The sequence below is a fragment of the Platalea leucorodia genome (assembly GCF_965183815.1).
Source record: "Platalea leucorodia genome assembly, chromosome: 3".
In the NCBI taxonomy this organism is placed as follows: domain Eukaryota; kingdom Metazoa; phylum Chordata; class Aves; order Pelecaniformes; family Threskiornithidae; genus Platalea; species Platalea leucorodia.
The window spans coordinates 14673575-14699351 of NC_138825.1; the positions used below are offsets into that span (position 1 = coordinate 14673575).

Here is a 25777-nt window from a genome sequence, read left to right on the forward strand (position 1 = left end):
GTGGTGCTTACACCTCTGCTCTGCAGGCTCCTTGAGGTGCTAAAGGGACAGTCTGGGACAGTCGTAATAATAGTTTATCTTAACAGTTTCATGCGAAACTTCAGCAATTCCATGGGCTGTAAGAGATAGCTCCAACAGTAACCTCAGCTCACTCAGTAAACTGGCCCAAGTGTGCCCACGACACCAAAACCAAGAAAGTAAAGACCAGAACTTTTGCCAGAAATGCTGATCAGGTACCCTTCTTGAATTATGATGCTCACAGATATTTAAATACAAGTACATCTCTGTGTTAACTTTAAACATGCAAGCCTTTTAGGAGCTATTGACAAAACTCTTGTCCAAGATTTCCTTCTTTATCCCCATCTTTGGAAGTTTATCAGAACTTTGAAGCTTGCAGCTCCAGATTTTGAATCCTTGCACTAAGCATTCTAATGGAAGTCAAAAAATGAGATGAGAAAGACTGTCAAAGAAAGCAAAACCATTCCCACTATTCATAACAAGATGTAGACACGTGCTGCAGGAATTCAGGATGGATCTTTGCAGGAGGAGTATACCAAGAACGCGAATATGGAGAAGTGTTTATGCCCCTGTTTATTTACCAAATTACCAAAACTGTAGGATTCAGCACAGCATCTCAATACAAAACTACGACTACAGTTAAGTAAGTATTTTGTGCCTTTTTGCGAGGGCATTTTCTGCAACACATTTTCTATTGCTTTTAATATTGCATAAATGAATCACATCCAAAAAGAGGGAACAACTTCTAAAATCCTGAAATTAAAAGGCTCGTACTTTCCTCCTGGAGTGGGTGTTATATATCTTCCTTAACGTTCCTGTCCTCTCCCTCCTTTCCTGGGAAAGCAGGCACAGATTTTAAGTGAAATTCACCTATAACACTGCTGTGATTTGGATTTAGTGCACAATAAAAACCATTACCAACTATCCCAAATGAATAACATCTTCATGATTATAAATCTTTCAGAGGTTTAGCAAGATGCAGTGATAATGCATACCAGGATTAAGTATGGTTCACTATGCAAACAACATAAATTATGAATTATATCCAAATCTAATTTGCTAATACTTCAAGAGCTGAAGATGGCTTATATCCCTATAGCAATGCCTTAGGCTGTTAGAGAAAAAAAAAAGCTATGTTGTATTTCATATTTTGAAGTACAGAAAAGAAAGATGAAGTGATGTTACTAGAGTAGGAAAAAAGCAATGGAGCTTGGGAACAGCCTAAAAAAAGTCCCAGGTCTCATTCTCAGTGCTACCCCACTCTGACATTTCCTGAATTATCTAAATATTTGTGTGAGAGTTACTTCTGAGGTTCAGCATGTTCCAGGAAAACAATCCTGGAAACAGATCAATTTTCGGCAAAATGACAGGCATTTTGAAGATGCACGCTGACTGATGTATTTGCCTACAAAAATGTAGCACAGGACAGAGTCTGTAAAAGATAGTGGTAGGCTGGATTTTTGTCTCTCATGACTCTCATAGCTCCTGCTATGTAGTCATTATCGCAAGGCGTTTCAGATAAATAAAGTAGAGATTATCTTCATAAATCAGTAAGGGCTTATTGTATGTCAGTTAGTATGCCTATTCTGTATGGTCTATGTATGTGTTCGTGTAGAGAGTGCATGTACGGAGAGAAAAACATGGTTGTGCTTCCTGTGTCCATATACTTTTTTATGCGTAGATAATGTATCATCTTCTGACTAGAGAGAGGAAAAAAGCCTCAGCGAGATGAGATCAGCTGAGGCTTTTCTTCCTGGCTGTGGATGTTCTGTATAGACCGTGTGTGTGGGGGGGTGTATTCTCGAAAGACATGTATTTACATGTATCTCTATACATCTATCCCTATTTATTCTGTTTATACTTGCTGCATGTTTTCTGTATATATTCTATGCATATAAAGATATCTAGATGGTGTCCTAGCTGTGTGAATTTTATATCTGGACAGAAATTGCCTCACTCAGGCAACGCAGGGCTTGTTCTGTATGTAGAATATACGCAGCTTACAGATAATGTAAATGAAATGAAGAAAGCTTCAGCTAAGCAAGGTGAGGCTTTTTTGTTTCCATGTAAAATGCATACTCTCTTGTTTATGTCCCATTCACAGATGCAAAAACCTCAGCCAGACTCTTCTGAGTGTAGGCAGTAAACATACTGTCGAGTTCTATGCAAGCTATAGATGGAAAGCAGGGACATACAGTCCAAACCCTTCTGTCCGTCTGCTGAGTCTCTGCTGTCTGAATGTCTTCTAGCTTCAGCCTGGGGAGCTCGGCTGAGCCTTCTGTGCTGCCGCAGATGTGGACTTGGTGCTGCTTGCTTATCTCTTGGGTAGCAGGCGAACAGCGAGGGCAAGGTGAGAGTGACCAGAGGAGCAGAGGAGCAGCTCCCGGGTGAAATGGGCGCTCCACCCTGGGGCTTTTTGGGAGCAGTCCACCCCAGGGCTTTTTCGGAGTGCTCCGCCTCAGCGTGGCGCAGGGAATAGTAAGTATGTACGTTACATTGGTATCCAGTATATATATATATAATGATCTCAAGCGGGAGAAATAATTTAAAAGAAATGCAATAACGTGTAATTAGCTGTATTCTATGAAGTGAAGAGTAACCAGCTACCTTATTCATCAGCTTTTATGAAACGGTTTTGCAGAAACAGGCCTTGGGGCTGTAATACCTGACAACTGAATGTGCTTTGGCTGTATTTCAGGAACAGTAGTTACAAAAAGCGATCCTAGTGGTGTGTTTTATTAACCAGATGAGTGTAGGTTAACCATGCAGCAGTACCTTATGTCTGCCCAGATAGGGCAATGCCTTACCTGGAGCTTTGTTTGGGCCATGACCTTGTGAAAAAGGCTTGAGTTCCAGACAAGCGCATCAGCGATCAGATGCATGTATTTAGTGAATGCTTGCAGGACATAATTTCTTACTTTCACACTTTCTCTAAAATCCTAACCACCACCGGTAACTTTCAACCAAATATTCACTGTGTTGTTAACACACATTTTATTTACACTTTTTTCACACATCATCAGCACTGGAATCACATTAATAAATTAAATACACATTTTGTACACAGTGCACCACAACTTAAAGAAACTGCCCTACACATGCACAAACAACAAAGCAATGAACAATCAACAAACAACATAAAAACAAACAACAAACAAGAAAAAAAATCAAGCAACAAACAAACAACTAAAAGCAAAGAAGAAACAAACAAACAACTGTTCCTGTAGCACTGACGTGTCCATGGCACTGAAGCTGCCAAGATGGTCGCCACTAACAGCCAAGGACAAAAGACATCGTCCTAACTTTAATGTTAATTCTTCCTAGACATATACAGGTAACTATCTGCAGTGCGGCGTAAATGCCCTTGATCGCCTTGTTAAGGCAAAAGGAGCAGGCACCAGCACACCTAAGTCGTAGCCCAAGATGCCTTGCTTAGCTACACCCCCATGGGTACTCAGCAGTAACTAACATTAAGCAATAAGTGTAAATTTGACTTGTAACAACACCTAGGGTTGGTAAATCTTGTGCCAGCCACCGCAGTCACACACGAGACCCAAACTGACTATAATATGGTGTAAAGAGTGATAATGTTATCAAGGCAACTAAGATCAAAATGTAACTGACCTGTCATAAGCCTAAGACGCACCTAAAGCCATCCTCAAGATGATCTTAGCATCCATGATTAATTAAACCCCACGAAAGCTAACACAGAAACTGAGATTACATACCCCACTATGCCTAGCCCTAAATCTTGATATTTTGCCAAAGTATCTGCCTAAGAAATACGAACGCAAACTCTTAAAACTCTAAGGACTTGGTGGTGCCCCAAACGTACATAGAAGAGCCTGTTCTAGAATTGCTAACTATCCACCCAGCCGTCCCTCGCCAGGACAGACTACATACCTCTGTCTCCAGCTCACCTCCCCTTAGAGCATGACAGTAAAAATAATAGCCTCAACCCCACTAACAAGGCAGGTCAAGGTACAGCTTATGAGACAGAAGAAATGGGCTACATTTTCTAAAACAGAAAACCTACCGAGAGAGATGTGAAATCATCCCTAGAAGATGGATTAGCAGTAAAGCAGGACAATAGAGCCGCCTTAAAATGGCCCTGGGGCACATACATACAGCCCACCATGTGCCTCACAAGCCGTAAAACCCTATAGCTAACGTGCCCATCAGCTGAAGGTGAAGTAAGTTGTAACAACATAAGTGTCCTGGAAGGTGTACTTAGCATATCAAGACATAGCTATAACCTGAAAGCCTTCAGCTTACACCTGAAAGATGTCTGCTACCCACCAGACCCTCTTGAAGCCCAACTCTAGCCCAGCCAAACCACAACTAGAAATGATCACCAAACTAAAACTTTCTTTCCACTTAGTATAGGCAATAGAAGAGGCCCTTGGTGCAATAGAGATTTGTATTGTAAGGCAATGATGAAATAGTAATGAAAACGCAAGCAATAAATAGCAAAGATAAACCCTTGTACCTCTTGCATCATGATTTAGCAAGAACAACAAAATGAACTTAAGCTTGCCATCTGAAAACCCAAGCGAGCTACTTACAAGCAGCTATCACTGAGCGAACCCGTCTCTGTTGCAAAAGAATGGGATGACTTGTTAGTAGAAGTGAAAAGCCAATCACGCTGGGTGATAGCTGCTTGCCTGTGCAATGAGTCTAAGTCCTCTCTCAATTTTCCTCCACAGACATTCAATCTAGGCCCCGTGTAGTAAATCACCAGCAATTTAAAGGGGATGCAGCTCCTTTAGAAAAGAACACAATCTCCCCTAGCAGATAACTACTCAACTCTCAGTCCCCACACCGTAGGCCTTTAAGCAGCCACCCACAAAGAGTGTTTCAAAGCTCCACACCAGAAGTCCAGGAACAATAAGACTCCCTTATCACCAACAGGCCAACCTATAATAATAGGAGAATTAATACTAAAATGAGTAACTAGGGGCCTCCCCCTCTCAAGCACAAGCTTACATCATTAACATTATTAACAGATTACGAATAATATCTCAATTTTAACAGGATTCGATATTAAACCCACCCTGTTAACCCAACTCAGGAGTGTCTATTAGAAAGATTAAAATCTGTAAAAGGAACTAGGCAAACTCAAGGCCCGACTGTTTACCAAAAACATAGCCTTCAGCTGACCAAGTATTGAAGGTGATGCCTGCCCTAACCCTAACTGTCTCTTACAGATAACCAGTGAACTTGATCTTCCCATGAAAAAGCAGGAATATATAAAGATGAGGAGACCCTGTGGAACCTAAAAATCAGCAGCCATTACACACAAGCTCAAGCCCACCAGGTTCACTATCCCCCTCCACCCCAAAATGCTGGCCTGCATTTTTTGGTTGGGGCGACCTTGTAGAAAAACAAATCCTGCAAAAATGAGACCACACCTCTTAACCAAGAGCAATCCCTCAAAGTACTAATAGTGACCAGACCCACTGTAGTTGACCAATGGACCAAGCTACCCAGGGATAACAGCGCAATCTCCTCCAAGAGCCCATATAGACAAGGAAGTTTACGACCTAAAGGTGCAGCTGCTATTAAGGGTTCGTTTGTTCAATGGTTACCAGTCTTATGTGAGCTGAGTTCAGACTGGAGCAATCCAGGTCAGTTTCTATGATGAACTTTCCCTAGTACAAAAGGACTGGAAAAGCGAGGCCAATAGTACAAGCATGCCTCCCTCTAAATAACAAGCTCAACTAAACTACCAAGAGAGCACCCATACCGTCCCTTGTCCTAGAAAAGGTCTGCTAGCATGGCCAAGCTCAGCAAATGCAAAAGGCTTAAGCCCTTTACCCAGAGGTTCAAATCTTCTCCCTAGTTCCCCTCTTTCCCCACCACACCTACTCATGACCTGATCCTCTACTTTAAAATATCTTATCATATCCCTGTCCTACGCTACCCCAATTCTAATTGCTGTAGCCTTCTTAACATTACTAGAATGAAAAATCCTAAGTTACATACAAGTCTGAAAAGGCCTGAACATTGTAGGTCCCTTCAGATTATTACGGCCAGTAGCAAAGAGAGTAAAATTATTCATTAAGGAGCCTATTTGTAAGGTGAATCCGAGCTACTATAAGGCTTCAATACAGAGTGTGCTGCAGGACCAGTCACCCTGTTCTTCTCAGCTTGATATGCAAATATCATACTGATTAGTACACTAGCTACTATCCTATTCCTAAACCCAAGTTCACTAAACCTCCTCCCGACCTGAACTATTTCCAGTGGCCTTGGCTACAAAAGTCCTGCTCCTTTCCTCAGGCTTCTTAGGAATATGCGCTTCCTGTCCACGATTGCTCTACAGCCAACTCATACACCTCCTCTGGAATAACCTCCTGCCACTGACATCAGCACTATGCCTTTGGCACACCAGCGTACCAATCTGCTATGCAGGCCTGCCTCATTACTTAAGGAAATGCGCCTGAACATAAAGGATCACTATGGTAAGGTGAACACAGAGCTATACCAGCCCTCTCACTTCCTAAGAAAGATTTAGAAAAGTAGAAATGGAACCTAGACAGAAGAGCTCAAAACTCTCCATACTTTCTCTATATTATTTTCTAGTAGGGTCAGCTAAAAAGCTATCAGTCCCATTCCCTGAAAATGATGGTTTAACCCCTTTCCCTACTAATGAACCCACATGCAGAATGAATCTCCTCCCTAAGCTTACTCCTAGGAACAACCATTACAATTTCAAGCAACCGCTGAATCACAGCCTGATCGGGACTAGAAATTAACACCCTCGCTATCATTCCCCTCATCTCCAAATCCCACCACCCACAAGCCATTGAAGCCACAATCAAATACTTCCTACTACAAGCAGCCGCCTCAGCATTAGTCCTCTTTTCAAGCATAACCAATGCTTGAACCACAGGCCAATGAGACATTACCCAACTAAGCCACACAACATCCTGCCTCCTACTGACAATAGCAATTGCAATCAAACTAGTACTAGTCCCATTCCATTTCTGATTCCCAGAAGTACTCCAAGGCTCATCCCTAATCACTGCTCTACTACTATCAATAATAATTAAATTCCCCCCCTCCACAATCACTATTCTCTTCCTAACTCACTCAACCCAACACTATTAACCACCATAGCCGTTGCTTCAGCAGCCCTAGGACACTGAATAGGACTAAACCAAACACACATTCGAAAAATCTTTGCCTTCTTATCCATCTCCCACTTAGGCTGAATATCCATAATTATTATCTGCAGCCCCAAACTTCTTCTACTAACTCTGTACTTGTACTTCCTAATAACTGCCACAATAGTCCTCGCCCTCAACACAACCAAAGTTCTAAAACTATCAAGGATAACCTCATGAACAAAAAACCCCTAAACCTTAATAGTAGTCTTACTAGGTTGTGATTGTCTGTTTTGGACCTAGCTCTGTCTAGGGTTAGTGTCCAAGAGAGGGTGAGGGATAACACAAACCCTAACCCTGTCCATAATCCTATCTCTAACCCTAACCCCCTAGGGTTAGTGTCCAAGAGAGGGTGAGGGATAACACAAACCCTAACCCTGTCCATAATCCTATCTCTAACCCTAACCCCTAAACCTAATGTCCCTTAAACTAAACCATACACAAAGGGACTACAAAGGGAAGGTGAGGGCTTACAAAAGCTATTGGTCCTGGCCGCTTTCAATGTGAGGCCTAGCTGATGGGTGTTGGGTTTGGACCTGGGCTCTAGCTGGGATTAGTATCTGGGTGAGGGTGATGAATAACTCTAACCCTATCCCTATCCCAAACCATAACACTAACCCTTACCACTTAATCTCACTTTAATCCCTAACACTAACACTAATCCTAATGGCTATAACCCTAACCCTAAACCCCCTAACCCTAAACCGTAACCAAAGCCCTAACGCTAATAGCACCCTAACCACAGCACCAACCCTAAAACTTAATCCTAATCCTAATTGCAACCTAACCCTAACACTAATCCTAAACCTAATGACCCTAATTCCTAACCCGAACTGTAAATTTATTCCTAACCCTAACTTCCTTGCCAGGGGAGGTGGCATTTTCAATAGCCTAAGTGCCCCACCAATACACCAGTGCTGGGCACGGTGTTTTGTGGAAGGGTCCCTGAGCCCCGCTTGTACAATGGGCCAGAGCACCCTGCTTTGCACGTGGCTATGTGCCTCACCAGTATCCTTGGGACTGCGATCCCTGAGGCTCTCAGTATCCCGGGACTAAGGAGCACAGTCTGCTGGGCAGGCATCCCCCAGCCCCACCAGCATGGGGTTGGACACGATGCTGAGTGCTTTGGTGCATGTGTAACACAGTCCTCTCTGCGGGGACTCCTGAAGGATCATTTTGGTGATCGCTTAGGAGCGGCTTGTTAAAATTTTGCCAATCCTTCCTTTGAGTTTCTTCAGCCAGTAGAACACACTGTTGAGTATGTCTTTTGATCCTGGCTTCCTGATCTGCAGGGCAATACCCACAAATACGTGAGGAACTCACTCTCAGCTTGACAATGGCGGTAGATCTTAAGTTGAATTTCCTGTCTAGCCCGTGCTAGAAATTCCCTCGTGGGGTAGATGTTCAGTCTTAATGGTAAGGCACTAAGGAGCTTCTTGTGGGGAATGCCCCTATAACATTCACTCCAGTTGTTACTAATTTTGTCCTTTTCAAATCTGGCGATTCCATGGCCCTTACACAGCAGCCTAGTCCAATGTAAAAAAATTCTTCCTTCCTCCAGTCACTAGGTCTCAGAAAGATGACATTTGGAGTGGAAATCTTCCATTCTGAGACTAGGGTCTCACCACAAACTGCTTCTGCAATCACCATGACTGCTTTTGGGTCCCACATTGATGGAACTTTCTCTTCTCTTCCTCCTGGAGCAATCCGCAACTTTCTAAATCAATTCTCAATACCTTCTCGGTGAACTATCAATTTTATAATGTCCTCAGAGGAGTTGGCTATTTGGTGCAGCCAAAATGCAGTTCCATATTTTTCCCAAGGACTGAGGTGAGGCCTCTCCTTTCCTGGATTGTCCTTCTTGACAACGGATATACTGTCTGCCTTTTTCCAGTCACTGGGAGCATCCCCCGATTGCCATGACCTCTTAAGGATGATGAAGAGTGGCCTCATGGCATCTGCCAGCTCTTTCAGTACTCTCGGATGCATCCCACCTGGTACCATCGACTTACGCTTGCCTAATGGACTTGGGTGGTCCCTAATTCTGTCTTCCACTGCTGTGGGTACTGCTTCACTCTACAGGCCTGGGGACCTGGGAGGCCTGAGGGCAAATCTTACCAGTGGAAAGTGAGCTTCGACTTTCATAAGTCCCCTCCTACATGTGTGGGCAATGTAAGGTCTTTGTAAACCTCCCAGGTAATCTGCCCTTGCTTCTGTCCTCCGTGTGTTAGGTGAAGCCAAATCTGATAGCCCAACAGAGACGAGGCTGCCGCAGCTCCGTGCCCCCAGGTCCAACCAGTAGTGAGGCTGAGCGTGTATTCTGTGTAGGCACACGGATGAGTGTAAAACACGAGCAGAAATAATACACGGCCAGCCGTGCACATCAACACAGACAGAAACACTCCGCTCACGCAAAACCAAGCAGCACCAATGGCCTCATCCTGTTTCTCTCGTTGGCCAATCAGGATAAAGAATTGTCAGTGGGACACACGGATGCAGGTAGGTATGCTGCCAGCGCCCCCGCCGATGGGCACAGGTCCCTGGGGGCCTCCCCAGCTGCCAGCACCTGGGCACACGAGCCCTCAAGGCTGCAGACCCACACCAGGGGAAGAAAGGGGGAAAGAAAAGAAAGGGGGGGGGGGGGAAGAAGAGGGGGGCAAAGAAGGGGAAAACTGTAGGAAATAATGGGGAAGAAAGGAGATAATGGGGAAACACTGGAAGGAAGAAGGAATGAAAAAAGGAAGGAAGGAAGGAAGGAAACTGAAGACAGGGAAATAAGGAAGGGGGAATGGGGGAAGGAAAGAAAGAAGGCAGGAAGGTGAGGGGAAGAGGAAGGCATGGGGAAGGGATGATGGGTGGAATGAAAGGAAGGAAGAAAAGTAAAAGAAAGAAGGCAGGCAGGAGAGAAGGAATTAAGGAAGGAAAGCAGGCAGGCAGGTAGTGAGGAAGGCAGGCAGGAAGGTGAGAAGGAAGGAGAGCAGTTCAGGCAGGTAGAGAGGAAGGCAAGAAGGATCAAGGAAAGAAGGACTGAGGAAAGTAGTGAGAGAAGAAAAGATGGTAATTAAGGAAAGAAGTCAGGAAGGCAGGGAAGTGGGTAAGGAAGAATAGAGGAAAGCAGAAAGTTGAGAAGGCAGGAAAAAGGGAATTGAAGTATATAAATAAGTACGTAAAGTGAAGACAGAGGGCAATAAAGAAAGGAGGAAGTAGGAAGGAAAGTAGAAAGAAATAAAGGAAGGATAGAAGGAAAAAAGAAAGGAAGAAGGAAGGAAGAAAGCGCAGTGAGGATGGAGGGAAGTAAGGAAGGGAGGAAGGGGAAGGAAAGGAGGTGGGAAGGGAAGAATGTAAAAGGAGGAAGGTGGGCAGGTAGCACATCTGTAGATATTGTACATATCTTTGCAAGTTACGTGCAAACTTATTTGACTGTAAATAAATTACATTTATGGGTAGTCATGATCTAGGGAAACGGATGCTCTTTGGAAGTAATGGAGGTAGAAGGGACAGTAGGTAGGGAATAAAAGGGAACTTGGTAATTACACTACATAACCTTACCTGCCTACAAAATTAACTGGCTTTGCTTTACCTAGATGTACAGGCCACCTTACTTAGCCCAGAAAAGGAATGTGTAATTTATGTGTGATCAGGACAGAAACCTCCCACGGAGCAGATGATCAAGGCTTAATCTTGATTTTCAGTACAAATATTGCCCATGAAAGCAGGGCCTTGTGATCCTTCTGACTTTTTGGGTTTTAAGCAGGCATTCAGGAGACAGTGGGTGAGGAACTCCAGGCATGAGTCTCCACAGGAGGAACTCGGGTGTCTAGGATGTTCTGCTCTGTCCCCCAGCGTCCTGGGGAATTCAGGCTGTTGCTGCAAGGACTGGTCACACTGGGGAAGAGGCTGTCTGGGCATCCCCACCACACCTCTCCCCGTCGTGGCCCTGAGGAGAAGGCCCAGAGAGGTGTCACTGTCTGGTTGTGGGGTGGGGAACCCATTTGCCACATAGGGGGAGCGGGGCTGGGACTTCCACCATGACAGACTCTGGCTGAACCCCATGCAAGGGGGTGCGGGGGACTGGAAAAATCAGTCCTCTCTCCCTGGTCTGCCCCTGGCAGTTATCCCCTGCCCAGCATCCCCTAACAACCCCACATCCCTCCCAGATGATACCCAAGGCCTGAGGAGAGCCCTGTATCTCCACAACAATCCCACAAATCTCTACATCACCCTTCAAGCCCCAGTAGCAGGCCCACATCTGCCTCCTGCTGGGCACCAGATATTACCACCTTCATCAACATGCAGGCATTCTGTCTTGCACCTGCTCCCAGAAACACCAGCCCCATCTCTCTGTGCCGTCCAGTCCCCTGCCCTCCTTCCTCCCCATCCCTCTTACTGTTCCCTGAACTGCCCAGGAAGGAAAAACCACTTTGCAGGGCAGACTGCGTGGCCTGGGTGAGGATCCCAAACCCACGCCAATTTCACAGCTAACTCCTAGGATGAGCACATCCAGGTCACATCCTCCTCACTTGAGAATGTCCTGCTCCCCCTTCACACCCATATTCCCCAGAGACAACAAGGAGGCTTGTGCTAGAAGAAAACTGTTTCTTTTTTAAACAGAACTTTTTTCAGCCCTTGTTTATCAGGGTTTTCTTTTTTGCAAAGATAAAGTCTTATCTGAACAACCTCTGCATATATATATATCTATATATATATATATCATATAGTGTGTGTGCGCGTGCATACATTTATACACTTAAAAACAGTCCTGCAAACTTGTGCCACTCATAGCAGCCCATCCTGCTTCATAGCAGAGAAGACAACAACTCCAACAAACAGCAAAAAAGCTGTCCCCAACTAGAGGAATGCACTGAACCACATCCATCTGCGGCTGTGGAGGGAATCCCACCAGCGCCAGATGGGAGGCTTTGACTTGAGTGTAAACACATCGCTTTACAGTATTTCTAGACACTGGCTGGATTAGACAGTGCCATGCTAGGACACGTGCCACACTCACCTGTGCCCAGTCCCTGGGGAGAGCACGCCCAAGGACACTGAACAGGCCTTTAACAGGTGGCAAGCAGTCCTCACATTGGACTGTGACTTTCTAACTCAATTAGATAGCTATGGGCAGAAATGGAGACAAGGGAGAAAGGTGAGGAGATGTCTTTCTGAGAGAGGTGGCCACAGTAACATAGCCCATCTGTCCAGAGCAATGTTTCTGTGTGTTAAAGAGGGGTCACTGAGCAAGTAGCCCCCAGAGGAAAAGTTTCTTTGTTCTGCCTGAGAGCTCCTCACTGTCTTTGAGGAAAGACACTAATATAAATGGGTCGAGACCAAGTAGAGGCAGAGGTCCAGGCTGGCAGGCTGGCTGACAGCCCACTTCTAGTCATAGGCATCATCATCATCAAAGTAGGAGTCACAATCAAGGTTATCTGAGTCGTCATCGAAGAGAAAGTTGTCTTCATCAAGGTCATCATCATCATCATCATAGTCTTCCTGCCACTGCGGTTCATACTCCTCATCTTCAGCCTCTTTGCCACCTTCGTCTGTGTTGGGGGAGTCACACAAGATGGTACGCTTTGGCCTATTGAGGAGGAGAGCATCAGAGCAGAGCCCCAGCTGTGACCAGCAACCACAACTCAGCCCCACACCACCCTCATCCTCCCTGCTACCATCACCTCAGCATCCCCCTCCAAAGCCGTGCCTCAGGGACACAGCAGCCATGCAGGTGCACCTAGGAGAAGGTGATTAAATGTCCTTATCCATGCATGCAGCACAGGGCTGTGTCAGAGAGCCAACAAGCTGCAGCCTGCCACCAGCTCTGGTGTCACAGCCTCATTCCAAGGAGGCCAGAAACCCTGCTCTGAAACAGAGTGTCTCTTGACTCAGTTGTCATTTTTTTTTGCAACACTCAGGACCCTGTTCAGCTCCTGGAAACACAGCAGCTGTCAGAGGGGATTGGTCACACTGGGATAGCAGATGCTAATTATGTTTCCTGGTTTAAACAGCATGTCATACAGGAATGGACTTTGTTTCAAACTCATCACCTTCCTATCATACTTAACACCTGCCAGCTCAGTACTCTAGGACAGGGAAACGACAAACCATCCATTTCATCTCTCAACACACTATTTTACAGCTGTGTCACTTCTTCTCCATTCCTTTCTTAAAATAAATGTCAGGCCCTTCCATCTCCCCCATGTATGTTCTTATTCTTGCTTCTCTCATCTAGACACCTCCTAGATCTCTGATGCACCTTTGAAGAAAGAGTGTGACTCTCCACAGAAACCCAAGAGTGCAGGGAGAGCAACTTCCATAACTGGGTCTGCCAGTGATGGAGCTTTCTCAACCATAGCTGCATACCAAGCGGAGGTTTTGCTGGTCTCCCTACACCACTATGTCACTTACATTGTTATCTCAAACCATAACACAGGATGCAAGTAATCAGGATCTGTTATTAACTCTTTTGTATGTCAGCAAGCACAGGAGAAAACTCTGGTCAACTGCTTTTTGTCTGCACCTGCCCACCTTTCCTTGTTACCCCACTAAGAAAACTCACCCTATACAGGCAGGGGCTGAAGTAGGCACATTTGAGTGTTTCACCTTTCTCTGACCATGATCTGCCAAAGTCTGGAGCCCAACATGGAAATCCTGCTAGCATGGAAGAACAGCCAGAAAAGAGAGACAATATGTGATTTGGGGTGTATTTTGTGCTGCAACCCCCTCCCTACATACACACAGCACCGAGAGTCTATCCCCTCAGCTGATCAAGCCCCTTTCTAGGTTTGCCCAAGATCAAAGTAGCCCAGAGCAAGACAAGCCACTAATGGGCATGGGGACTTCACCTGTGTGGAGTGCCAGAGAATTGCAAAGAGACGCTCCTTGATCTGGTGTACCAACTCCAAACCAGCACTGAAATGCTCTGCTTTCAGAAGCTGAAGAGAAGAGGCCAGGTCCTGGTACTGCAGCAGGGTTTCCTCTGCAATTCAAGACCAACAAAGTTACACTGCTTCCCACACTCTTAAGCAGAGACCGAGTCTCTTGGCTCTGATTAGGAAGCCAGTCACAGCTACTTAGGTCTTCTGTGCACATAAATTTCTCTTTCAGAAGGGAACGTGTTGCTCCTTACTGCATCAGTCTCCACTGGCAGCCAAACTGCTTCAGTGGACTTCCCAGAAATTACATCAAGGCGGCAAAAATGGGCTGGGCGAAGTGAGAGAGACCAGCTGGGTGCTGGTGTGTATGTTATTGTCCCACTACAGAGCTGCCATCCTTTGAACCAGACAGCTGGGAATGCTAGTCTCTGCTTGGGAGAGGCTGTGGGACTTACCCAGAAGGATCTGCAGAGCATTAGTGTGCAGCTCTAGGCTCTCAGTCTGCTGTTCCACAATATCCATGCTCTCAGTGTCCTGGTTATAGTAGCTGTACACACAGGAGTAGGCCAGCACCTGGAGCAGTACAGATCATGCTGTAAGCATCCTCCTTCGGCTTCAGAGTGGGCAAGAAGAAAGTAGCATCAAACCCTTCCAGACTTCATTACGTATCAATGGCTGAGAGAAGCCTGGCAGTGCTTCTGGTCTGTGGCGATAGCCCAGTGAACCATTATGCCAAGTGACAGCACGCTACCTAGAGCTACTCGTAGGACTGGAAATTAATGTGTAATTATTTTGTACTGAAATCTGAAATAGCTGATTGTTCCCACCTGCAAAACACCACAAGAACACAGACTGTAAATGCCTAACAAGTGTGACTGACCAGCAGGCAGAGTCAAAAGAGAATCTACACATTGCTGGGCAGCCCAGGCTGAACTCAAGTGGCAATGAACTGAGAGAACTGAGCCCAAAGGGAAGCAGGCATGGTGCTATACAGCACCAAGACAAAGGCATTTCAACAAGTGACAAACTCCTATTATGAATGAATGACCCCTAAAGCCATCCAGGCACCCAGGAAGAAACAAGACCACTGTTTCCATTTAAAGAAATGGGCCAGAAAAGCCAGCAGCAGTAAGTAACAGTGATATGAATCCTAGCAAACACGGGGGCTACCACACTGAAAAGACAAAACAGGGTCAGACACCCTTGTTCCACATGCCTCTCTCAAAATCAAGTCTGCCTGCACAAACAAGGTATATTGCAAAGGCAATTCCCACCTCCTTCCTGTGTTTCAGGAGACAGAAGACGTTGTAGGCCTATGCTGTCACAGGCTTACTGCACACATCCAGTGGCTGCACTGCAAACCCTTCGTAATGTGGCTATCAGGGCATGCAGTAGGTAACTCAGTGCTCCCAAAACACCTATGGCTCACAAAATGAAGTTAAGAAAGGAAAATCATAACACGAGCATCAAGAGGGACTTCCTAACTGTAACACAGCATCAGGAGAACTTTCAAAAGGTAAGTACCACCACTGGGGCATTTCAAATGGGAATGGACCAAACCCAGTATATGCAAACCCTAAATCTAGATCCTTGTGCTGATTCCATGGTGCCAACTTGAGCTAAGCTCCAAATCCTGTGACCCGACTGTGAGGAACACTGCACACAGAGCCCAACTCAGAGTGAGAGCAGGGAAAGGCAGACATGAGCTCCTCCCCTGTCTTGATGCTATTTCTCCCCTCAAGGTTTTTCTGTCTCCCCTTCTTTGGAGTAGAGCAAGGTTGGCGTCTCCTCACTTTAAGGAGCGCATAAACCACACCAACAGAATTAGGCCTAAACCTCAGCCAGCCTGTTATCCAGCCTTACCTTCCGTGCCTGTTCTAGCACTTTGCAGGCATCAAGAACAAAGGTCAAAGTCCTAATTTTTGGCATCTCACTGATGGAAGAAACCCTGTTCCTCAGACTCACAGCAAATTCCTGCAATAACCACAGGAGGGAAAAAAAAAGTCAATGTCAAACTCCACAAGATTGAAAAAATAGCACCTTCCACACAGATAACTGTTAAACATCCTGAAGTGCCATCCCAGGAGATGCAGGTAGCAGGAGAGCATTTACTGCATCCAACTATGACATCTCTACTGTGCCATCACTTCAACTTTTTACAGTACCTCAGCTCATGACAGAATTCAGCCTTCAGTTGCCATTGCTTCCGAGTACTGCATCAGTTTGAGCATGTAAACACCACAAGTTAGGTGTTCAGTTTCCACAACAGACTTGGTAGAAGAAAGCAGGCCAAGAACTACCCATTACGTCAGAGCAAGGGTGAAATGACCAGGCATCTCCACCTGGATCCAAAGCCTGCTTCTCAGCTTCAGGGGAAATACACTGAGACACAACAGAAACTGTCCTGCTCACCAAGGCTAAGGCAACAGAGCCAGCATCTGCAAAGGAAGGAGGAGGCCTTACCCTTGCATGATGATGAAAGGTGCATCTCTCATTGTAATCCTGAAAACGCTTCTCCTGCCAAGCTGCTTTACTCACCTGAAAGGAAAGGCAGAAGTAACCTGTAGTAATTTCCCTCAAGTACCAGGGTTGCCTGGAAATGGCTACCACACATACAGACTTTGACGATACTATCAATATTACTGGCAAGTGCACAAAGTCCAGAGTAAAGGGCACAAGCGGAGATCCTTGCCCTCTCTCTGAGAGGCCAGATGCATCTGAACACAAGCATGAGCCACTGGGATATAGCAAACCACTCACCATAGCAGAGCAGTTGTAGTAATCCTTATGAGTCGGCCTCCAGGGCTTGAGGCAACGCCAACAGAAGCCATGATTACACTTTGCACATGTCATACTGCATGGTAGGAGAAGAACAATGGGAATCACTCAGTGCTAACAGCCACTTGCAGACAGTTCCTCCCAGCGCTCCCCTGCATCACAGGGCTGGAGCGTGCGACCCAGTCACTCCCATTCACTCAGTACTGTGCATTTCCCTGCATGTATTTTTTAAAGCCTTTGCTGGAAGCAGATGATGCTTAAAACCAGTCACTGTGTCTCCAAAAATGAGCTGGGTAAATTGGCAGCACGAGCTCACAGTACCAACTTACCAAGTACTTGAAGGGTGAACTAAGCATTCCACAGTTTGAAGCAAGATCCACATGAGCACACCTCACCTCTTCCCTCAGTAATGCAGTACTCCACAGTGCAGAAAGGCACTGCACAGCCCTAGGGCCACACACAACACGTGCGGACAAATCCCAGCTGGGCACTGTGCCAGTGCAAGAAAGAAACAAATGGTGACTCCTAAGCCCTCGCTTCAAAGCTGAAGGTAACTCCCCTATCATGTAAAAAGCTGCCAAAGATCCAAGCCAATTCAAAAGAGACAGTTAAAAGAAAATTACTTAAGTAACAGGAATAGGTGAGTGTGAAAGAAAAAAAATGTTGCTGAGATATCCACTCCCCTAACCTGCACCTCTATATGTCTAAAGCAGATTCTGAAAGCAGACAAGTGTGCGCTCTAAAAAGGTACTGCAAAATGAGTTGGATGCTATCAATGGATTTAACTCTGAATGCTGGGGAACATTTTGCTTTTCCTAGGAATTAAAAGCAGTCACTCATTCCTCTAAAACTATAAAACAGACCTTTTAACTCTTACTCCACAGCCAAAAAAAAAAAAAAAGACACAATGGACCTAACTGTATGTCTTCACCCTCTCCTGTCTCCAGTAGCAAACAAAAATAGATACTCACTGCAGGCACCCCTCATTTTTCTCTATCTGAGCCTGGCAGCTTGGGCAGTGCTTCGAAATGAGCTTAGCCAGATGTTTGCTTTGGGCTTCACTTGTCATTCCCTCATAGTACCCATCATCATCCACCCACTGAGACATGTGGCTGCAGCTGGCAGGATAATGGGCCTGAAAGAGAGAGCCAGTCAACCACACAAAAGCGGAACGGTGTGTGCCAAACCCAAGACAGTATTGCCCGTGATTCAGCTCAGCCTTACCTCTGGGAAGTTGCAGTTGAAGCAGGATATCCAGGAGCACTTGGAACAGGCTGCCCCGTAACCAAGTCCATCCTTAAGGAGGATCTGATCACAGCCCTGAGGGTTGGTGCACCATGTCAGGTTGGAGCAACACTCGACATAGCCTCTGAGGAGGGCCTTTTCATACTGTAATAAGAAGACAGGAAGGAGATTTAAGGCAGAGAAGCTGCACGGTCAGGCCTTACAACGGGGTCTGGTGCCTCTGGGCTCTACATCTGACTGAAAAACCGCTCATAATAAAACAGCACTAAGTTAGTTTACTCTTTCATACCCTTTGTGTAAATTCCCCACCCCTTGTATCAGATCTGGCGGCTGTTTCATATAATCACAGAACAGCTGAGGTTGGAAGGCACTTCTGGAGATAAAAACTAGTCCAACCGCTCCAGCTCAAAGCAGGGCTGCTCAGGACCATGTCCAGTTGGGTTTTGAGCATACCCAAAGATAGAGACTACAAGCCTTTCTGCCCAAACTGTTCCAATGTCCCCTTACCCTTACTGTTAAAAAAAGAAATTCTTATGTTTAAATGGAATTCCTTGTATTTAAATTAGTGCCCACTGCCTCTTATCCTTTCACTGGATATCACCAAGAATCTGGCTCCTTAATCCCATTTGTGTATTTACACACGTTGATAAGATCCGTCCCTGAGCCTTCTCTTCTCCAGGCTAAACAAAGCCAGCTCTCTCAGCTTCTCCTAGCGGTGTTCCAAAACCTAAATCATCTTTGTGGCCTTTCGCTGGATTCTCCCCTGTATGTCCATGTCTTTCTTGTACTCGTGAGCCCAGAAATGGACACAGTACTCCAGATGTGGTCTCACCAGCACTGGGTAGAGGGGAAGGATCACCTTCCTCAGCCTGCTGTCAATGCTCTTCCTAATTCCACCTAAGATGCTAGCGGACCTTCTTAGCCACAAGGGCACACTGCTGGCTTATGTTCAACTTGTTGTCCACCATGATCTCTTTTTTTTTTTTTTTCCGCAGGGCTGCTTTCCTTTGAGCTCAGCAGGCCACCTCACTGTCCACTCATCCAGCTTGTACTTCATCAGTTTTTTTCTACAAGGATGTTGTGGATGATGGTGTAGAAAGCCTTCCTAAAGCTGAGATAAACAACATCTCCCCTCATCCATCAAGCCAATCATCTCACCATAGAAAGCTATCAGGTGCTCTTTTTAACTTTTTCTGATTTTAAAGTTCCTCAGCAAACTTTTGCTTAGTTACATGATGTGCAAAGGGGAAGGAGACTTGCTTTGCCCACAGCCCCTAGACATTACTGCAGAGGACAACGCAAATTGGTTATCAATAAGGGACTGTTCAGGTAGGGACCCAGGGATGCAACTATACTGCAAATAGTAGCTTAGCTTTCTATGCTCAGTTACTATAGCATAAGGACTATGCAAACATACACAAAGCTAGAGGAAGTTCAGAAGAAATCCTGTAGTCTTCACAGCCCTCCTGCAGAGATTTTTGCATACCTGGAGAGCTGCTCTAAAGCCACCCGGCACAGAAAGGACAATACAGGTCACAACAAGCATTAGAGAGAGAAGGCGCAAGCCCTGAACACCGAAGGGCTCAGACAGGGCTCTCATTCATTTCTCTCTCTCCGACAACGTAAACCAAAGAGCATGCACTGACTGGCTGCAAGGACGTCAGGCTGCATCACAGCAAAATGCTTCATGGAGGCAAAGTCTCAACAAAACCACTTCATTCTTCTCAAAGAGAGTCAACATCTGTGTCTGTTGTCATCCTGTTGATAAGCAATGCAATCATTTCTGCCCAGACACCAGTACCCAGAGAGATAAATGGGTACTTGAGTCAACAGACAGCACCAAATCACAGCCTTCACAGAGGCTGAATTTCACAACATGTGATGTCTGGAGTTTTGCTCTATCCTGTTTTCTTGGTGAGGAGGAGACAGAGATGCAACTACTGGAACCATAAGAGAAAGAGCTGCTCTCAGGAAGCCTAAAAGGAGAGGGAACAAGTGTCCAATGAAAGTCTGGGAAGAAAACTACCCAGGTACAATCAAGAAGTTGCCAAGTACCACATGACACTGACCAACAGATCTTAGAGGAACGTTTGCATACGCTGGAGTTAATCCAAGTATGGAGCCTATGGCATGATTCCCAGCAAAGAATCCCTGGGGCAGAATCAAAGACCACCTCTGAAAAACAGACTCTCAAGGAACTTGAGGGAAACAAGGTCAGAGAAAACCTCTTTCAGAAACATGACAGGGTTTATGTTTTGTAGAAATACAAGCATGAAAAGTTTAAACTCAAATACTCTTGTATTAGGCAAGAGTGCAGCCAGCAGGCAAGGGAAGGGATTTCTCACAGCTATTTGGCACTGGTGTCAACTGGATACTGGGAACAGTTTGGGCTCCCAAATACAAGACAGACATTAACAGACTAGAGAAAGTCATCCATAGGCCACCAAGACAGTCAGGGGCTGGAGCACACGATGTATGAGGGGAGGCTGAGAGAGCTGGGTTTGTTCAGCATATGGAGAAGGCAGCAGAGGGGGATCTTACCACTGCCTAGAGCTACCTAAATGTAAGATGCAGAGAAGACTGAACCTGGAGCAGTGTGTTTTAACTTCAGCGTCAGGTCTCACACAATAATCTGGCAATTTTGAACACAGGGTTGGATCTCCACAGATTACTGCAACCTAAATTATTCTATGACTGTATGTGTGACTCTGCAAGAGGCATTAATGCTCCAGCCATACCACTTGCTGAGCAAAAAGGGAAAGAGATAACATTTCAGTGAGAACATAAGAGCAACTTGTTAAACTTGGCTGCAATTTATGTTGACCTGCAATGATATTTTTTTATAAAATAGCCATAGCAACAGGATATTAAATCCTGCTCTCAGACAGGTGTGACTACAGGATTTGCAAAGCCAGTGAGAACTAACTGCCCAGATACATGCACTAATTCTCCAAGCACTTCTTATAGAAAACAAGATACAAGAGATACATTGAAGGAAATGTTTTTCTGTAGCCTTGCCCATTTTGGTTCCCAGTTTGCAAGCGTAAAGAAAAATTATAAGACAGAACAGTCCTTATGACTACTGTTCATTTCTCCTTATGACTGTTCACACAGGATCATAATGACAGTAACAAGCCGGAAGAGGAAGAGAATATTTTTGGAGAAGCAGTAGCTGGTGGAGACCACAGAGCGGTGGAAAACAGATGAGACACCTGCTCTGTCCAGCAATTAACAAAAAGAGTCTGTCATGCGACAGCCACAGCTCTGCCATTAGGTGGGGAGGGCATTCAGCTCTAAGTGATAACTAAAAACTGAAAGAGCAGGGAGAGAAAGAAGCTTCTGCCTCAGAACAAGCAGCTCCTGCTGCCCCCTGCTGACTGGGGACTAATGTGAGCAGAGCTCAGGAAGCCTGGTTTAGAGATGTCTGTAGACCCACACAGACTTAGAGTGAAGATTAAGTCTGATGTGGTAACTTCTGTCATATTCACAAAAACCTGAGATGCTCAAAGCCAGAGACTGATGGAAGAGAAAGGACGTTGGGGTCATTGATGCAGCAATAAAATGAAATTGCTCAAGCGTTTTCTCTTCATTTGTCCTAGATTTTACAATTGCTTCCAGCACACCAGCAGAGAGAGGATACTTGTCATGAGATGCTACCACAGCACTCACCTGGTCCTCAATGCAACATGCACCTGAAATGTTGTTTGCTGGAGACATGTTTAGAGGAAATACCACTGTGCTCTTTTGCTGATATTATGCTTTCCTGAATAGCTGGTATTGACCATGATCAGAGACAACAGACATCGCTGGGCAGAAACCTGGTCTGCCTCAATTATCACACTGACAGTCTTAGTAAAGAGAAGGGGAAAAGGAGCAGCAAGATTATCTGCTAGTGCTGACCAAAATGAAACAGAGCTTGGACACCCAGTAACCACCTCTCCTACTTCACCTTGGCTATAATCTCCTCGGAGGAAACGATGGAACAAATGAAGGCTGTAGTTGGCTGCGCACGGCACTCAGATATGGGACACGTGCAGTTGACAACCATGTTCTGTTCAATGCGAGTCGTGAGATACTCACTCCAACAGGGCTGTGAAGGCAGAGGAGAAGAGATCAGAGCTAAGCAGGAGCTGCACCACCTGGGTAATGGGACCCTGGAAGTGCACCCCACCCAGCAGAAGGTGAACAAAAACCACCACAAGCCGTGGATAAGTACTCAAAATGCACGAAATGGGAACAGACTAATCAGGAGCTGAAGGATCACAACAAACAAGGGAGCTGAGAAAAGAGAATGTATGAGCTCTATGAAAATCACCTGATAACAGCTTCAGACAAAGCCAACCAACTGCCACCAACTAGGCAGCAGCAATTCCCTACCAAGTTACAGGAGACAGACTGCAGGACCTTCACCTTGCAGCAGTAGTGCATGCAGCAGAGGGTTGGTGGCTTCTCAGTAGGACACAGCTGGTTCACACAGACTGGGCAGTGGGTTCCTGGACTCGGGGGGGGCTGGGCATCCTGCACTTGCAGCCCTGAGGAGATGAGCAGGTTCTCACGGTTCTCCACATAGCACTGGATCAGGAAATCCACATTCCACCTGCAGTGCATGAGGAGGTGCTGAGCAACATCATCCGGGATGCTCAGAGTATCCTGGACCTGCTGTACTGTCTGGTTCATGAGCAGCTTCGCCTCCTCTGGACTAAGTGTCTGCCCCATTGGCATCTGCAGCATTGCCATGAGAAAATCCTCCGACCTGCCTGTGCCAGGATTCAACCTGATATGGAGAAATGTGTCATGTCCATACAGGGTGGAGATGCACACCCCTCCACACCTGGTGACATGCATTCCTACCAAGACAGGCAGTCTATGCTGTCCTCATCCGGAGACACCTCTGGTGGCCTGCTCTGGAAAACCATCTGTGCCTGGCCCCCGACAGGTGTTGTGGGCTCAGCAGAGATGTATTCCAAGACATGAGGCCTCTCCTCCTGGCGCCGGAGGTAGCCCTGGTTCAGCAGGTGCAGGACACAGGACAGCACGTCCACGCTGTGGCAGCAGAAGCTCAGGAATTGCAGCCCTGGACCCAACTCGCCCTTCTGACAGGCATCAATCACCTACAGCAGCAAGGGAGCCCCACATTGCAGCGCCGCACAGCACCCAGGCGGCCCCTCTCTGCCCCTCAAGCCCTCCATACCCTAAACACCAGGTTGTCAATGTGGAGCTGCTTCTCCACCTTGAGGATGCGGGTGATGAGGCAGCAGAGGACGTTCCTCTTCCTTTCCAGGGCGCTGACCTCAGCCCTCTCCGCCCGCAGGTACCTCTGCTGGGGCAGCAGCCTCAGGTGGCGGCCAGAGGCACGGGCCAGGGCTGCCCGGTTCAGCTGCAGCGCACCTGGAGCTAGCACCCGGCCCAGGGTCAGCCAAGCCCCAAGCTGGGCCCTGGAGGAGCCCCAGGACACGCATGTGGCTGTAGGACCCAACCCTGGGCCTCCCGCTGCTGCCAGCCCCATCCCTCTCCCCCACACATGGCCCCAAGCAACAGCCACACGCACAACCCCTGGCCCCGCTCCCCACCCCCCCACACGGACCTGAGACCCGACCACCCACGCTGACCCACACCTCACGCACGGCCCCAAGCCCCAGCCCCACACACCACCCCCAGCCCCACACGTGGCCTCAGGCCCCAACCCGACACACAGACCTACGCCCCCAGCACCCACGGACAGACTCACCCCAGCCCACTCGCTTCCCCTACAAGCGCCCCACAAGCACCCCTACCCCCACACCCACTTGCGGCTCAGACCAGCACCTCCCCGGGGTGCCCCAGCCCCACACTCACCTCCCGGCGTGCAGCTCCGCACCAGGACGCCCTCGCCGCCGGTCAGCGGTGCCAGCGCGTGGTGCACCAGGTCAGCAGGGAGCCCCGTAGCCTGCAGCAGGGCCTCCACAGCCACCTCCTGCAGGAGGGCATGGAGGGGAATGGCCAGCCGAGACCCTCCAGCCGCAGGCACAGCCCAACACGGCGGGGCTGTGCCCCAAACACCACTGCAGACCCCACCGGAAGGGAGGGCATGGCCCTGCCACGCTCCAGCAGCCGCTGCTTCCCTCACCACACCGCGGCCCCAGCTCCTACCTCGGCGCTGTTGAAGCACAGCAGGATGTACATCTGCAGCGTGGACACGTGGAGGACGCAGTCTCCAAACTGCAGCTCGGCATGGCCCAGCCACGTCCACTGCAGCCGCCGGGGCTTCGTGCACTCCCAGCCCAGCTGGCTCTGGCCTGCCAGAGACGGCATCAGCGCAAGGGCCGGGGGCGAGCCCTGCCGGGCGCTCCCAGCTCGCCCCAGCACTCCCACCACTCCCGCCCGAGCTGCTGTGCAGGGCCTGGGCACCGGCGAGACCCCCGCATGCACCCACTGCCGCGGCACTCACTCCGCCTGCAGAAGACGGCAAACTCATCCAGGGGGGAGCTCAGGGCCGCCGAGAAAAACCTCCCAGGTTCATCCATGTAGCAGGACGGGGAAACGGGCCAGCAGCGTGGGGACAGGGCCAGCACCTTCACCTCCGGCACATCTGTCACCGAGGCCGTCCCCGGTGCCTGGGCACATGGACACGCGGGCGGCTCAGGACAGGCCCCAGGGTCCCTGTGAGGAACGCAGGCGGTCCCCAGCCTCCCCACCCACATGCTCACCTCGTCCAGGTCCGCGTCCAGCTCCAGCAGCCGCTTGTCCTGCTCCTGCAGCCGGAAGAGGTAAAACTGCTGCTGGAGCTCCTCCGACTCGGCCAAGTTGCGCAGCATCTCTTGGGGGAAGCGGCTGGGGAAGCACAGCCCAATCTGCTCCACGATGGCTCCTTCCAGCCAAGACGGCCCTTGCGCCAGGAGCCGGTCCCCCAGGTAGTGCCTGCCACAGCCGCCAGCGTCAGGTCAGGGGCCGGCCCGAGCCCCGTGGCCATCAGCCACCCGCCAGGAGACAGAGACGGCCCCGGCCCTGGCCTCACCCCAAGCCGCACGGCCCTGGCAGCGCCCGCCTCCCCTCCCTGCCGCCAGCAGGGAATGTGCCTCCGCAGACTGGCAGCGCCCACGGGCCCCTCACAGCCTTTCCCTCCCCACGCCAGAGCCGGGAAAAGCAAAGCGGGAGCACCACTGCCACACCAGGGCAGGCTCGGCCATGGTCTCAGCGCCGCCTGCACCTCCCCCGCCACGCCACACCACCCCGCACCAGGCCCTCTGGTCCCGTGGAGACATGGCACCCCTCACCGGTAGAAGTGCTCGAAGGCGTGGGCGAGCTCCAGGCCACTGAAGACGACAAAGGGCTCCAGGATCTGCTGCAGCCGCTGCAGCGGCCCTGCGCTGCCCGCAGCCCCGTGGAGCTCCTGGATCTGCCCATCAAGGTAGCGGGCAAACTGCTCGCTCACCTGCAGAGGGACAGGGCTGGCTGCGGAGGGGGCTCACAGGGTGCCCGCGGGGCCGGGCTGGGGGAATGTCCCTGGGGGGAGCAGCTGTGAAACCCTGGGGCTCTCGGGCAGGGGCAAAGGGCGCCCAGGCACCAGCCTGAGGCCCGAGCACACTGGGGCTGGGGCCACTCCATGACAAGCGCTGCACACCCGCAGCTGGGCACCGTCCAGGGCCACCGCACCGCCCACCCGGAGCTCGCCCCGAGGCCATGGGCCAGGGCAGCCTCCCCAACCTGTGCCCAGGACCC

At 48.3% G+C, this 25777-nt stretch overlaps 1 protein-coding gene across 2 annotated transcripts in view; it reads right to left on the reverse strand.

Moving 5' to 3' along the window:
• Positions 1-9856: 9856 nt before the first annotated feature.
• Positions 9857-25777, reverse strand: part of CUL9 (cullin 9) — a 37781-nt gene continuing 21860 nt past the window's right edge. Inside the window, exons 25-42 of one of the 2 annotated variants that reach the window (XM_082305264.1) lie at positions 25333-25490; positions 24766-24976; positions 24507-24672; positions 24209-24354; positions 23915-24032; positions 23271-23473; positions 22931-23190; positions 22490-22853; positions 22029-22169; positions 18059-18223; positions 17806-17969; positions 16817-16910; positions 16520-16594; positions 15920-16030; positions 14512-14629; positions 14027-14160; positions 13741-13835; positions 9857-12765 (exon numbers count right to left, since the gene is read on the reverse strand). In XM_082305264.1, coding sequence (XP_082161390.1) covers positions 12564-12765; positions 13741-13835; positions 14027-14160; positions 14512-14629; positions 15920-16030; positions 16520-16594; positions 16817-16910; positions 17806-17969; positions 18059-18223; positions 22029-22169; positions 22490-22853; positions 22931-23190; positions 23271-23473; positions 23915-24032; positions 24209-24354; positions 24507-24672; positions 24766-24976; positions 25333-25490 — 2925 coding nt within the window. In that variant the 3' untranslated portion in view covers positions 9857-12563. The remainder of the gene's footprint in view (positions 12766-13740; positions 13836-14026; positions 14161-14511; positions 14630-15919; positions 16031-16519; positions 16595-16816; positions 16911-17805; positions 17970-18058; positions 18224-22028; positions 22170-22489; positions 22854-22930; positions 23191-23270; positions 23474-23914; positions 24033-24208; positions 24355-24506; positions 24673-24765; positions 24977-25332; positions 25491-25777) is intronic. The other variant, XM_082305265.1, reaches the window with a different exon arrangement.